Raw genomic sequence first — 14,714 nt, forward strand, 5'->3', positions numbered from 1 at the left:
AATAAAGCTTTTAGAAGGAAACAGAGACTTGGGTTTTGATCCTGGCTCTGCCCAAGTGAACTTCCCTGCACAGTGAATTCCTATCTACACAACAGGAGCAATGGGACCAGCCCTGCTGGGTTCAAAGGGTTTCTTGGGGTAAGGACTTCAAAAAATAAAGTATGTAAATGTGCACCCTGCACCCGAAAACTGCATAGCACTACACAAATGAGACTCTTGCTATAAAAACTGAAGCTCATGGAAGCACTGGTCCCTTATTGTGTGAAGGAATTAATTCTCACAAAGCACAACCACAGTGTCAAACGGATCAAATAGGACAACAAAACTGGAGTGAGCCACAAGGCGGGACAGTAAAGACTGTCCTGGGAAACCTCAGCCTCAGTTATCCTGTCTGTGACAGGTCTCAATTTACAGCTGGGTCATGGTGAGAAAAGTGGGAAGGCCACTGCTCTGCCCCTCCTGATGGGACTGTGTGACGAAGACGGATGCAGGGGCAAGTGGGGGGCTCACAGAGGCCCGAGGTGCCCTCACCTCCTCCTTCATGCCCGTCTCCAGCAGCAGCATCACACATGCTTCGATAGGCAGCGCGATCTCCCGGCCGCTCCGCTTCAAGTGTTCTTCCAATGGAGTTCCGAAGGCTGGCTTCTCTGCCCACTTATCTACAGCAGCAAACCGGTCAGTAAGACCCGACAACCTTGCGGCATCACCAACCCATCGCCTCCCCAAGCCACCACAGGGGATTATTTTTAGCAGACAGGTAGCTGGGGCTTTGGGAAGGGGGAACATCTGCTCCATTAACTTTCATTGTCTACCACTGACTAACAACATAAAAATGCATCAGTCCAGGAGGAGCCTTATGGGGCAGAAGCATGTCTACATGGCACCCAAAGGCAGCTGCCTGGGAGAAGGGGCTCCCGCACCCGGCATCACCTCCACATAAACATATGACTGGTGGGCAGACTTGGCTAAATGGAGGATACACGGAATACTGTATTCCTGAAAAAGAAATTTATTCTAGCCATGGAAAAAAGTACTGGCTTTCATCTAGAAGACAAGAAATAGAGAAGGCTCCTTCAATGTGAAAAAGAAATAACTTCTTAAAATTTTAAACACAAGTCAAGCATGGTCACACAGGACTGGAGATGCTGGTGTGAATTCAGATGCGACACCCCATGGCAGGCAATGCCTTCAAGTGCCATTCCCAGCAGGTCCAACAACTAAGCAGGAAAGAAGGCAGCACCTGCAGCCCTACAGCACAAGGCTGGGAGCTATGCTAACAGCAGGAAGGCAATTTTTTACTTTATGTTCAGGTCATAGACTCTGCTTTGGACCACAAAAAATTTGAGGCAGTTTGGCAGAAATACACATAAGAAAGGAGGAAAACGGAAGGAGGAACACAGGAAAGGGCTGTACTAAGTCAGAACAGGCAGTGGGGGGTTGGGGTCTGGCCTGTGGGGCGGGCTGCAGGGATCAAGCGCTCTCTGAGAGGCTCCTGGAAGCACAGTAGGAAACCAGCTGGTGAAAACTCCCTGTGAGGAGCACTCAGTTTTTTCCAGCGTTAGGAAGGGCTCCCCTGCCTCTCACATTGTTAATGGGCATTTACTGTTTGAATCTTGGCTCAAAGCAGGCAGTGTTCTCTGTGTCCTCCTACACCTGCCCACATGCAAGAGCACATACAGGGCCTATCGCATGGGCTGCACATAGGGAGGGGAAAGAAGTGAAACCCCACAAAACCATGGACCTGAGCACTTGTGAAAAGTTAAAATTCAACAGAAAGAACAGGTGGGCAGAGGCTGAAGGATGAGGTGAAGGGAGAGGGTGGTGGACAAAATCAGAGAGTAGGCCATTCTCGGAAGTGCCTGGAGCCCCCTGTGTCTGGTACAGCCCTGGCCAGTGGAATTCCTAACCAAGCAAGCAGCCAGGGGCCTGGCCCTTCTCAGGCACAGGGCTCTGTGACGGCCCCTTAGAGGCCAGCTCTTACCTTGAATACTTTGTCCCTTTTATCTAAAGCAATGATTCTTGACGTGGGCAGAACACGGACACCTGATGCTTCTGCTGGGGCGACACATCAGAACCACCCAGGAAAGTGGGGCCAATAGCCCCTTGTCATCTCCTCCAGCACATGCCTGACGCTGAGAGCCAGCAGGCTCCAAACCCTGCTGCAACTTTCTAGTAAACAGTAGAGATTGTGCCCTACTCCCCAACTTGCTCACATGTGAGAACCACTGACCTAGAGACAATTCCTGGGGCAAACTCCACTGATGTCGCTGGCCTCTCAAACAACACACCTATTATGTGCCAGGCACCACAGCAGCACCCAAGTTCACAGAGACTCCCACCCTCAGTGTGTGAGCAGTCTAATCATGAAGAAAATACAGGACACACATGTAAACACACAACAGCAATGAACACAAGACATGTTTGCTGAGTAGGGCATAAGGATGGTGCAGACAGTGTCACAGAGCATGGTGTCTGTCTACAGGGACTGGGTAGGCCGGGTGGTCCTATCAGTGCTGAATCAGGCGAGGGGGCACAGTACCTCCCAAAAGGCCACAGCTGCCTCTTGGAGCCACACCAATGTTGCTACGTGGGGAAGCAAACCCTGGGTCACTAGACCTTCTGAACTTTCATGGGAGGCCAGAAATTAGGATTGTATGGAAAAAAGTATAGTTTTTAAATGATGGCAACTATTTTTTTTTTAAAGATTTTATTTATTTTTAGAAAAGGGAAGGGAGGAAGACAGAGAGGGAAACATCAATGTGTGGTTGCCTCTCAAGAGCCCCCTACTGGGAACTTGGCCCACAAGCAAGGCATGTGCTGTGACTGGGAATTGAACCAATGACCCTTTGGTTTTCAAGCCAGCACTCAATCCACTAAGCCACACCAGCCAGAGCAGCAACTACTTTAAAAAAAAAATTTTTTTTAATGAGATGTGCCAGTCTACAATTTCTGGTGTAGACTATAGATGCTAGAGCAATTCAGGAAACAGTGCTCACTGTTAGCTTCAGTTGTAAGAGAAGACCTTGCAAGGAGGGGAGCTTGAGGGGGCCTCAGAAGACAGACAAGAATTTGAAAGACTGGGAAGAAAGCCTGAGAAAAGACTGGAAACTTGAGTCCAGAAACTGACATTTCACCTCATAGTTCATGTACAAGGGGACAAGGACATGAAGCACAGACAGACAATGGGAATGGAGAGGAAAGGTGCCACAGGGGGAAAACGGACAGAACTGACCAGAGTGATGAGAAAGGAAAGAGGAGATACCTTGAAGACTTCAAACCTGGATTGTCTGGAGAAAATGACAGTGGGCGTGAGGGGGAGTCAGTTTAAGGTGACAGGCAGTAATTGAGGTGAGAGCTGAGGCTGTCACATGAGAGTTTCTAGGGGAAGAGGACAAGGGAGGGAGGGACAGACACAAGAGCCAAGGACAGCACTTTGGCAAAGGCTGCCTTCTGGCAAGGGGACAGAAATGGAGAAAACACAGTCCTAATAGTAAAAGAAAACAACTGGGTGAAATGAGGGAAAAAACTTTAACAAGAAAGAGATGGCCCAAGCTGGGTCAAATGCCAGGATGTGACAATTAAGACATCACTACTCCTTTGGGAATTATAATGTTGCTGTTTTTTTAACAGCAGAGTAATTGAGAGTAGAAACCAGACTGCAAAGTGGGAAGGTGGTAAGAAGGTGCAAGTGGCAGGTGGAGATGAGTCATTCAAGGAGCCCACCAGAAAAATGAAGGAGAACGAGGTTAAATGGGACACGGTGTCAGAGACCAGGAGCGGGAGATCAGGGCACGCAGGGCCCTGCGGGCAGGGGAGTAAAGTTATTTTTCCACCACAGGGACACTCAGGATCTTATTGAAAACAGAAGGAGAAAAAGAAAGAAGGAGACAGGAGGAAGATGAGAGGCAGATATGAGGACAGGCAAAGGTGGAAGAGGCTGAGTTCCAAGGCTGAGGTGAAGGCAGCAACCTCAGAAAGGGAAAAAGGTGGATCACATTTCCTTTACTGGCTGCCCCACCCCCAACACCAGCTATCCTTATTCCATCCTCAACCCCTTCCCTGCCCCCTCCCTCTTCACCATGACTTTCTGACATACTTCTCTAGGAAAAATAGGCTTGGGAGAAAAACAGCACGGAAGTTTAAAAAGGAAAGACTGCTAAATTAATCTTTTTTGTGCTTGTCAATCAACTCTTCCCAACAAGACTTTAAGCCGTGCAGAGGCTAAAATGGTGTTTACTACTTTGTCCCGTGCAGGGCCCTGAACACAGCAGGTATCCCATAAACACACGTTCTCTGTGCTCTGAACTTGGCCTGCAAGTCTGCCTCTGCCTCGTTTGAGACTGGATGTTCACCAGCAGCTTCTTTGCACCGTGCTCAGTGGCATCACCCTTGAACCAGGAAATGGATCACTCAGAACAGCGAGGGCACCTGTCCTGGGAAGAACGGCCAGGCGCATCAGTCACACTGCACTCGGGGACTGCTAACGAGCTGACTCTGTGGTCACCAGGGTACAGAATTTCCCAATTCCATAACCTATAAACTTCCAGCCACAAAGCCAGAACCCGCTGGGACCTAAAATTTAGTGGAGAAGTGGTACTCTTGAGGGTGCCAGTGTGTGTGCACACCCAACAACGCAACCCCTACTCACATACCTGCTCGCTATCTTTATAGCCAGTAACCACACTCAGCATCTGGCTTCATCCTCTTTCAGTTAGTTCAATGACGGTTTTTCAGGGAGAACCTAAGCTCCAAATGTCAGATCCATATCTCAAGCAAAACAGTGAAATAGATCCAAAGAAGACATAGCAACTTCTGCTTCGCAATGTTTACTGGCCAATCTCTCTGTTGGTAAATGCTCTGATGGCAAGTCAGAGAGAATCAGAACCAAAAGCTGAAATGTTCAAATAAAACTATAAAACTAAACATCAGGTAAAGTTCAGTCCACTCATGACGGTGGGCAGTACCTGCAATGTGCTTGAATGAGGCGGGCGAAATACCAGTGCCGACGTGCACAAGAGCCTTGTGTCCAGACAAGAGGAGACCTGAAGGACGTGGTCATGGGCTTGCAATTCAGTCACCGACTAAGTGCTTAATGATGGGGCACAAGGACTGGCTTCTAAATTCCTTTTGTTAAGTCCAAAGCATTTTCCCTAGAATGTGTGCTCATGGAGTCGCAGGGCCAGAATCAAGCCCGGGGGACAAATAACTGATTTGGGAAAAGATTGTTAAAGGCTAGAATTTTTCAAGCCTATTTAGAAGAGAAAAAATATACAGGAACTTCCCCAAAGGATTCCAGAAGATTCTCTAAATGTTCTATTAGTATGTTAATTGGGTTTGGAAGAAATTTGGGAATGCATCAAGAAAAGATAAAATTATGCTGAGAAACAGGCCCTCCCAGCAGAGAGACTGCATCCACAGGAAATGCATGCAGGGGTCGGGGAAGGACAGAGGCAGAGGCGGCAGAGGAGGCGGTAGCAGCACACAGTTACGTTACCTTGATGGGCTTGCATTTCGGGAAGGGCCTTTTCTAAGACTGCTAATGCTTTTCTATGGTAATCTGCTTGGGCTTCTAATAACTGAGAACAGACCCACATTCAAAAACAAAAGTAATGTTAGCACTGGATGGACACACACACACATGGCTGAGCAAAACTAAAAATGAAATCTTTTGCAAAAAAAGCGAAAATTACTCAATTTTCATAATGCTTTAACATTGTGTCAAGGGCCCAGTGCTTACCGTGACAAAGAACTTGCCATACTCCCCTTCTTTGGCCATGAAGTTGTACATATCTGCTGCAAGCTGATCCTGAGTAAGAGAGAAGACACAGCACTGTGAAAGACAGAGCTGAAAGAAAATAGCATCTGGAATTAACTTCTGGGAGCTCTGAGCGCAAAATAAGATGGAAACGGAGCCAATGAAGCATCCATCAGCTGACTGGCACAACCCGGTATGGGGACAAGAAAAGCAAACAGGAAGCTTATTACAGATAGACGTGGAAAGATCTCTAAGGTAAGTTGTGAAGAAGTTAGGTATAGCCCTGGCTGGTGCAGCTCAGTGGACTGAGCACAGGCTGTGAGCCAAAGGATCGCGGGTTCGATTCCCAGTCAGGGCACATGCCTGGGCTGTGGGCCAGGTCCCCATGTGAGAGGCAACCACACATTGATGTTTCTCTCCCTCTCTTTCTTCCTCCCCCCGCCCTCTCTCTAAAAATAAATAAATAAAATATTTTAAAAAATGAGGTATAGAGTCCTACTTATGGTATGTTATTACTTGGGTTAAAAAAAGGGAAAATGATATATTTCTATTGCCATGGTTATGTAAAAATATCTCTAGATAAAAAACAGAAAATTAGTAACAGTGGCTACCTGCTGGGGGCAGTGGAAATTAGGCAGAAAAGGGACAAGGGTAGAAGGAAAACTTTACTGTATAATGTTTTAGACGTTTGATATTTTTTGAACTAATGTAAGTGAATTACTTTCATAAGTTAGTTTTTAAAATGTGATAGATTAGGCAACTGGATATACATATATTGCTAATTTTAATGTATACACACATTAGAATTTCATACATATATTTTTAATGTACTGCCTTCTATTTTTAGCATCAAGGTGCACAAAATTAACATGAAGGTCCCTTGTTTATTAAAAAAATCTAAAAATGCTACTTAGGAGTAACAGACACTCTTTTAGAACTGGGGAAGTAACAAAGTGAATTAATGGATTCTCTCCCTGCCAAAAAATAAAGAAGAAAGAAAAGAAAAAGAAGGAAAAGGACAAAGGAAGGGTAAAGAAAGAGAGGGATGGAGGAAGAGAGGAAGAGAACCAGGAAGAAAGGAAGAAAAAAAGGAAGCAAGGAAGGCCGGCCTGACATGAACGGAAGCTAGGGATGAGCTGGTGCGAGTATGTGATAATTTTGGTAGCCAAGGTGTTAGAGTCTAGCAGTCAAGTGGGGTCAGAGGGCAGAAAATGAAGCCTTGGGCTTGGTGGGGTGAGAACTGTAACTGACAGGTACACGCACATCACTCATAAAGATAAAACTTCTGAGAAACTATACCCTCAAGAAAGAGTAGATCAGAAAAAATTCGTGAAGCAGACATGGAAATAATAGAGTATATCTGTTTTGGATTGGCTCTGGGTCAGGGACAGTAAAACATCTCCCTGAGATTTCATAAACACAGACCTGCTTTCATGAAGGTTATAAGTTTGAGTGTCACTGTATGTGTGGTCCAGGAATCTTCAGAGTAAGAACACTGAGTTAAAAATGGCCCATACTGCTAATAAATACTCTCTGGGGAGACTCATTCCCAAATCTCCAGGAATTCCACATATGAAGTCCCTTTTAAAATGAGCTTATAATACAAAATTATGAGATTTATTTGAATTGTATTACAATACAAAAATAATGAGAAAACAACCACTGTAAAGCAAACTCCCACCACTCTTACCAAAGACTATTGAAATAAGTATATGTAAAATTATTTTAAAAATTAAAAATAAGTACTAAAAAGAATGTAATAGCAAAAAAGGCAGTCTTGAAGAACTGAAACTTTAGAAATAAAAAATACAGTCAATGAAATTTAAAACTCAATGTGAATAAATTAAACAGCAAATCAGACACAGCTAACGTAATCAGTGAAACAGAACTTAGACCTCAGGAAATTACCCAGAAGTTAGCATAAAGAAAGAGAAAATATTTTCCTAGGTTGTCACCATTTGAAATGACAAGCCATTGTATGGAAGCTTAGAGAAGAGACATCAGCCCATAATGTACCAGTTCAGACTCCCCCAACCTCTAGCCAAATCTACATCCAATAAGTAGCCAACAGCCAAGATCTAGGTTATAACAAGATTGCTAGGTGAATGACACTGGCAAAGCTAAACCTCTGCTGAACAAGATTACGCTAGTGTGAGACTATTTTATCAGAAGCATTTATCTGAATAACATCTTTTAAAATGCAAGGCTCTGGCATGACTTTGGGAGTTTAGAGCTGATCAAGATTTGCTATACTGAAAAGTGAATTACAGCATATCCTGAATAAATTAAAATAAAACAGACCTAACACCATCTAGTAGAAGAAAGAGGACATTTTTGGAAATGGATGAATAATAAGAGCAGGAAAAGTCAAAGTTGATCATTCTATAAGTCATTGAAGACCTGTGTCTTTACCACCTCAAACAACCTTTGGAATAAACATCTATTTCCATAGTTACATGACAGAGAATAAGATCACTTACCTATCTAATCTGTAATTTAATTTATGAGATACAAAATTCTGTTCATCAACTGTCCAAGGAACACTTAAAAAAATAATTCTTCCCTTCCTTATAGAAGGTCGTTATACAACGACCCTTTTATTATAAATTCAATCTTTAAATATAATAGCATCCATTTTAGAAAATCTGATCTATTTTGGTGCCTAAAACAACTGTACGTTGTTTTAATTGTAACTTTACGGTATGCTTTGCTATGTTTTTCTCTCCTTTTTTTTCACCTATTCCTTTATTTTAAATAAGCTTAGACATCTTTTGTCGAGTTTTTAAAATACACTACTTGACTTTTTAAAAATGTTTTACTCTAAAGAAAATAAAAACCACTTTTAATATCATTCAGAGTATTCTGATAAGAATCATGTAAAAACAATTTGATCTTTCACCCATCATTTGCAAAAATGAAAAGGTTGATGTCAATACATGTTCGCACACCTTGCACTGTTCTACTTTATTTCCAGCTTCATCCATCTCTTCCTTTAGGGTATCTATTTTTGACGGAAGTCCCTGAAAGTTGGTTCCTGAAGATTTGTGAGCCTGGTTCCACCTGCAAAATATAAGGGTAGTCGGTATCTGAGAACCAGCTGTACATACTCGACCTTATGGACCTGAGAGAGACAGACTCCTTCCACAAAACTGATTCTACCTGGGACAGGTACCAGTACCTGGATGCCAGTTTCTCTCATGTTTATCCTCTAAGAATGGAATCAGGCAAAAAGAGCCATCAGCTTCTCACCATGACAGGATCTTATACTGTTGGGAGGTGCTGTCTGCTCCAAGCAGAGTTGACCATGTCTTATCTCACATAAGCCCCACTGCCAGAAATCAGCCACAAAACCCCTTTCCTATAGTGTCTAGCCAAGGATTCCTTGCCATAAAACACCCCATTTTCCTGCTCTGAGCTGAATATTCCCTATACCACTGGGAGTCAGTTCCACAGGACTCCTAGGACTCTTCCTACTTCCATCCTGACCTGTGATGACTTTCAGCAAGTAAAAGCCAGAACTCCGGTCATGTATCTAGCAACTGATAGCTATGAAAGCACTTTAAGAATAAAAAACCCTTGTAAGAATAAATATTCTAAAGACAACTTCTACAGCAAATCTTAAACATAATTTAGATTATGTTCCTTTTATAGTAAGTCAAAATGACAGAATAAAAATATATACTACAGCAATAACATGGAAGCTCATGGGGGTAGAGGTGATAACCGACTTGACATTTAATGGAGTGGTGTTTCTCCCCCCATCCAAAGTGAACAGTAGATTAGTGGTGCATCTGATAAGTCAACAGCGTCTTAGAAACAAGGCAGCATTGTCACAGCTTTTCCAAGTCTGCAATAAAAGCATCTGATACAAAGAAACTCAGTAAATGACAGTTGTGTTGCCATGTTTGCCAAATAGATAATCATATCTACTTCACGGGACTAGAGTGAGGATTAACAAGTAGGTGCCAGCAAAGCCATGTAGTTTTATAAATAAAGTTTTATTGGAACACAGAGATGCACATTCATGTACAGATGGTCCAGGGCTGCCTTTATGCCACAGCAGCAGAACCAAGCAGTTGCAACAGGAACCATCTGAGTTGCAATGATGAAAACATTTTTACTATCTAGCCCTTTACAGATGAAGTTTGTCAACCCTTGTGATAAAGTAGGAGAAAAGACCTGGCAGTGGTGGCTGCCTCCCCATTCCCAACTCCCAGGCCCAAAGAGAAACCCATGTAGGTCACTGATACAAACGTGCTCATCAAGAAGGCAGCCGAGGCTGTGGCCAGGCCACGACGCACTAGACCAGTCATATGACATCAGCCCACAAGTCAGCAGCTGTCTGGGGTGGTTACTTAGTTATACCCGAGTGCCTCCCTTCTGAGTGTGGCATTTGATTGTGAAGGTAATCATAACCTCACATGGGCTTTGACCACATTGGGACCCTGAAGAGCTACGATCGCAGATCTAATTATTCCTACATTCTACTTTGCCAAGAGCAATGCTCTTAGAACAGTCTTCTCTCCCTTCAAGGCACTCAGGTTTCTTTTTTCTTTCCTGTCTCTTTTCATTATTGGTTCACAAAGATCAGGATGGTCTAAAATCATCCCTTCTGACATTCTTGGGAGAATGAGGCCTAAAAGCAGGTGCAAGCAGCTCAGGTGGGTGAACATGTGACAACTTCCATTTGTCCATAAAGTGGTCTTTCTCTCACCCATGTTGGGGATGGGAATGGTGACTGTGGGGGTGGCATGATGCTGCATTATTGGTTATTCTTCCAGCTCTACTTTACCTGGCTCTGACCGAGTCCCAGTCTAACACCAACTTGGCAAGCTGTTTCCTCTGTTTTTGGATGTTGGGAATGTCCACCTAGAAAGAACATAATATCTCACACCAATTGGGATAAACTTTGGGTTTTTGGCTTAATATTTAAAACTGAAATATTTATTTACAGATTTCTTTTAGGGAAAGAATTGTGAACTGTCAATTTACTCCCTGTATTTCCAAAAAGAAGTCAAAGTCACTGATTATTGTTAAGGTTTCAGACACAAGAGCACCATTTGCCGGCCGGCCTGCACCTGAAGTGCCCACCTCTGCTATGCTATATAGCGGGTCCACAATCTCCTTCTCCATGAAGACCTCATGCTGAGAGAGCTCTAGAGCCAGCTGATTCTCAGCATCTCCACATGTCTCCAGCATCCTCCTTTAAAACAACAAATACAAGTTCACTACATCAAGCACCTAGTTACAAAGGAGAGTCAGTTCTGCCCTCTGTATATCGGATGGCTGCCATGAACACCCAACCCCACCCATCCACTTCCACTGACCCAGGGTCCCTGGCTCTTTCTGAGAACAGTGCCTCTTACCCCAGGAGAGAGTCTTCCAGCTGTGTTGCTGCCTCTTGCATGTTCTGAGCGAGAGCTGTCAGAGGGAGTTTTTTCTGGAAGGTAAAAGATAGTGAGTTTTTTTCATGAGTATTGACACCCATTGTCAGTTACCTGCTTCAGGTCATCATTCATTGATTTCTCCTCCAGGCAAACCACACGGGTAGGAGACAGCCTGTCTGGGCTCTGGCTGTGGTTTCAAAGGTATGAGCTCTGTGACTTAAGCTCTGGTCAGTTTCTGCGCACCTAGAATACAGGTATGATAACAGTGAGAGTGTCCCAGGGCTATCATGGATCAAAGCGGGTATTCCACCTCAAGTACTGAGGATGTGTTAGGTACTCAGTAAGTGTTAACTGATGCTTTGTTGTTGTTGTTGCTGTTACTATTATTAATGAACAGATGCACACTATGTCTCAGGCACTAGGGACACAAGACACAGACTTGCTCTGATGTCACAACAAATAAATGCAGTAAGGTGCTCAATTTCAAAAACTTTTGTCAGAATACACATTCTTTTTTAGAATACACATTCTTATATTGGCTGTAATCACCTGCAGGAGGGACCAATATAAGCAATTGGGACCTGCAGCAGGCACTCCTGAGATTAAGCTTTAGCTACAGATCTAAAACTAGCTAAATTTCTAAAGAAACTTTTTTAAGATTTTTAAGCACAAAGTCACTTATTTTCCTATCACAGATTTTTTTTTCCAGCTAGAAATGGCCATAAGGACCACCTGATTAAGTTTTCATTGCATAGTCAAGGAACCTGAAGGCTGGGAGGTTAGATGGAATGGCCAGGCACCCAGGAGAGGGATGGCAGAGCCAGACCCTAGTGCCGGTGGCCTGAACCTTGGAGTCAGTCTTGCACCACTGGCTGATGGCACACCTCAGAATATTAGGAAAGTAAGAAGTGTGTTGGTTACACCACTGTGATCTAACAGAAAGTGCTTTCAATGTTGTAGTGTCCGATGTAACTCTGCCTTCCCACTAGAAAAGGTACTCACATTAGACACAGGATCCACCTCACTATGGCTTTGTGCTTTAACCTTGGGCATGTCACCTGCCTTTCCTGCTTCCACAGGGCTCCATCTGACACACTCACACCTGTATTTGCTTGTATTGTATAGAACACCCCTGAGAGGCTACTGAAGGAATGCTGGTGGTTCTGGAAAGGGTAACAGGGAAAGACCTCACTTCATGTTCTTTGGTATATTCTGGAGTCTGACCATATAAATGTACAGCATGTTCAAAACAGTCCATTGAAATTTAAAAATAAACTACTATATTTACCCATCCCTCCTCTCCCCAAGTTATTTTCAATAAGTATCAGGCTTCACTTGCCCCCTTGCCCACTTCCACACTTCTAGACTTGGAAGACATGAGAAAATGGGCAGTGTGACTTTATCGCAATAGAAGATAATCCTTTCTAAGGGAATTTAATACAGGGTAAACATAATAATCAAGAGAAATATACCTGGTGCAGTTCTGGAGCTCTACAGGTCTATGGGGGAAAATCATAAAGAGAGGAGTCTTTTTTGATGAGTATCATTCCAGCTCCCTGCTATAAACAGCCTGTGGTTTCTGTGCTCTGACCCCAAAGCTACATCAATCCTATGTCTAATGTCCATAAATAAGGACATTCTGCTTATTTAACATATGAGCTCATTAACAAAGATACTGTCCACCAACATCAAACTCCACTGTGGGAAGAACTGAGGGCCTCCTAGGCAAGAACAGCTTTTTATCACCAGGACACATTTTAAAAACTTCTAAAGTCATAATTTATAAAATGTATGCCAACTGCATGAAAAGAAGTATTTCCAGATCTGATATGAACTATAACATAAGCTCTGCCACATCAAGGCCATCTGCCCCTTCTCTCTGTCCTCAGTCCTTGCCTCTTCACATGTGTGGGTGTTTCTGGTGAGGTTTTGGGGGTCTCTTCCTATGTGTCCTACAGCCTTAGAGACTGCTGTGATTTTCTCCATATTATATGACCTCTTCTGGTCATCTCCTCTATCATTTCCATGGTGACTACTCTTCCCACATGCAGACTTCCAGAGTGCAGACTTCCTCAGAGCCTTGTCTCAGGAACTTTAGTTTGAGATTTTGTTTGAGAACTTTTGTTTGAAAAAAGGAAGACTAAGGCATTAGGTTTTAGAAATGAAGGCAACATACAGCCTTGTATGCTTAACCCCAAACTCACTACCACCTAGAAAGGAGGGCCAGGCAACCTTTGCCCTGGCTCCCTGGAATAGGCCCATTACCTAACACTCTTTCCTGCCTTTACAGCTAGAGTACTACCTCCTCCAGAAAGCCTCACCTGACTACCTCTCTCCTCCTTTGGTGCTCATTCCTGTTCCTCCCAAAATACCTTGTGCATACTTTGTTTAGCATGTTGTTTTATAATTATACATTTGTGTATATCTCCCCCACCAGGCTGTGAGCACCTTCTAGGTGGAGGACAAGGCTCTGAGGAAGTCTGCACTTGGAGCCTGTGGCAGTCCAAGTGAGAGGTCATCGGGTCTCACATTAAGGTGAGGTGGCAGAGTTGGAGCGGAGGTGAGGAAGTCAAAAAGTACTCACAGAGAATCACAGGACTTGCTCATGAAGGCACTCCAGGAGAGAGAGGATAAGATGACAGGGGACATAAGATAACCCTAAAGTTTCTAGCTTGTATAACAGGGTGGATGGAATTTGAGTCAGCCCCTAAGGAAGAACTGGTTATGCATGCTAAAGTAGACAACTAAGAGAGAGAGAGTTCTTTACTTGGCTGAAAATGGTTTAGAAGTGCCTGCATGGAGAAATCAGTTAGATGCCATGAGACTAGAGGAGGCGGACCAAGGAATGTGACTGAGACTGAGGAGGACAGAACCCTAGGGAACAATATTCAAAGGGCAAGCGAGCAGAAGCCATGGCAAAAAGAGGAGGAGCGGCAGGGGCAGAATCAGTGGATTGGGTCTGATTTTGAGAGATGGGACCTGCAGCAGGCACTCCTGAGACTGTAAGTGTATGCAGACTTCCACCCTTTGCTATACACACTGCAGAATGCTCAGGCAAGAGAGAATAACCCAGCTGTTGAGATGCCCCATAAATGTCTGCAGGAACTATAAAAGGGTAACACAGGTCATCTGTGTGGTAGCTCTTCCTTTTGAGACACCTGGTAACAACACAATATCGAAAAAAAAGGTTTCTCACTCGGTTAAGACAACCACTGGAAGAGAAGCTTTCTACTCCTGTGGAATACATGCAAGGAAGAGAGCACCCATGGAAGGTACTGGCAGCCAACCTGCAACGAGGAGGGATGCTGACTTAGGGGCCAAGCAGACACTGAAGAAGGGAAAGGTGAGAGAAGGCAAGACAATGGGTTTCTGGTCACATCACTGAAATGCTAGACCAAGTCTTACCTAAAATTCATTCCAACTTCTGGATTTTTCCAGAAGTAAGCCAATAAATTCTACTTTCTAAGTCAATTTCAGATAAGACTTCAGCCTTTTGCCATCAAAGGATTCCTAACCAACATGTCCATTTTCTAATCAATGAAAAGTGGCTCGAGTCAAAAGCACTGGAGCGA

The 14,714-nt window shown here is 43.9% G+C and overlaps 1 protein-coding gene across 5 annotated transcripts in view; it reads right to left on the reverse strand.

Moving 5' to 3' along the window:
* Positions 1 to 14,714, reverse strand: part of ARHGAP17 (Rho GTPase activating protein 17) — an 85,815-nt gene that overhangs the window by 31,139 nt on the left and 39,962 nt on the right. For all 5 annotated transcript variants that reach the window (XR_006786932.1, XM_045849301.1, XM_045849297.1 and 2 more), the window contains exons 4-10: positions 11,122 to 11,195; positions 10,847 to 10,958; positions 10,548 to 10,624; positions 8,704 to 8,815; positions 5,738 to 5,806; positions 5,495 to 5,576; positions 532 to 659 (exon numbers count right to left, since the gene is read on the reverse strand). Coding sequence is in view for 4 of the 5 variants with exons in the window: in XM_045849301.1 (XP_045705257.1) it covers positions 532 to 659; positions 5,495 to 5,576; positions 5,738 to 5,806; positions 8,704 to 8,815; positions 10,548 to 10,624; positions 10,847 to 10,958; positions 11,122 to 11,195 (654 nt within the window). In the remaining variant the exon portion in view is untranslated. The remainder of the gene's footprint in view (positions 1 to 531; positions 660 to 5,494; positions 5,577 to 5,737; positions 5,807 to 8,703; positions 8,816 to 10,547; positions 10,625 to 10,846; positions 10,959 to 11,121; positions 11,196 to 14,714) is intronic.

This window comes from Phyllostomus hastatus, unplaced genomic scaffold (assembly GCF_019186645.2).
Source record: "Phyllostomus hastatus isolate PE091 unplaced genomic scaffold, TTU_PhHast_1.1 phas_contig_64, whole genome shotgun sequence".
NCBI classification, from domain to species: Eukaryota; Metazoa; Chordata; class Mammalia; order Chiroptera; family Phyllostomidae; genus Phyllostomus; species Phyllostomus hastatus.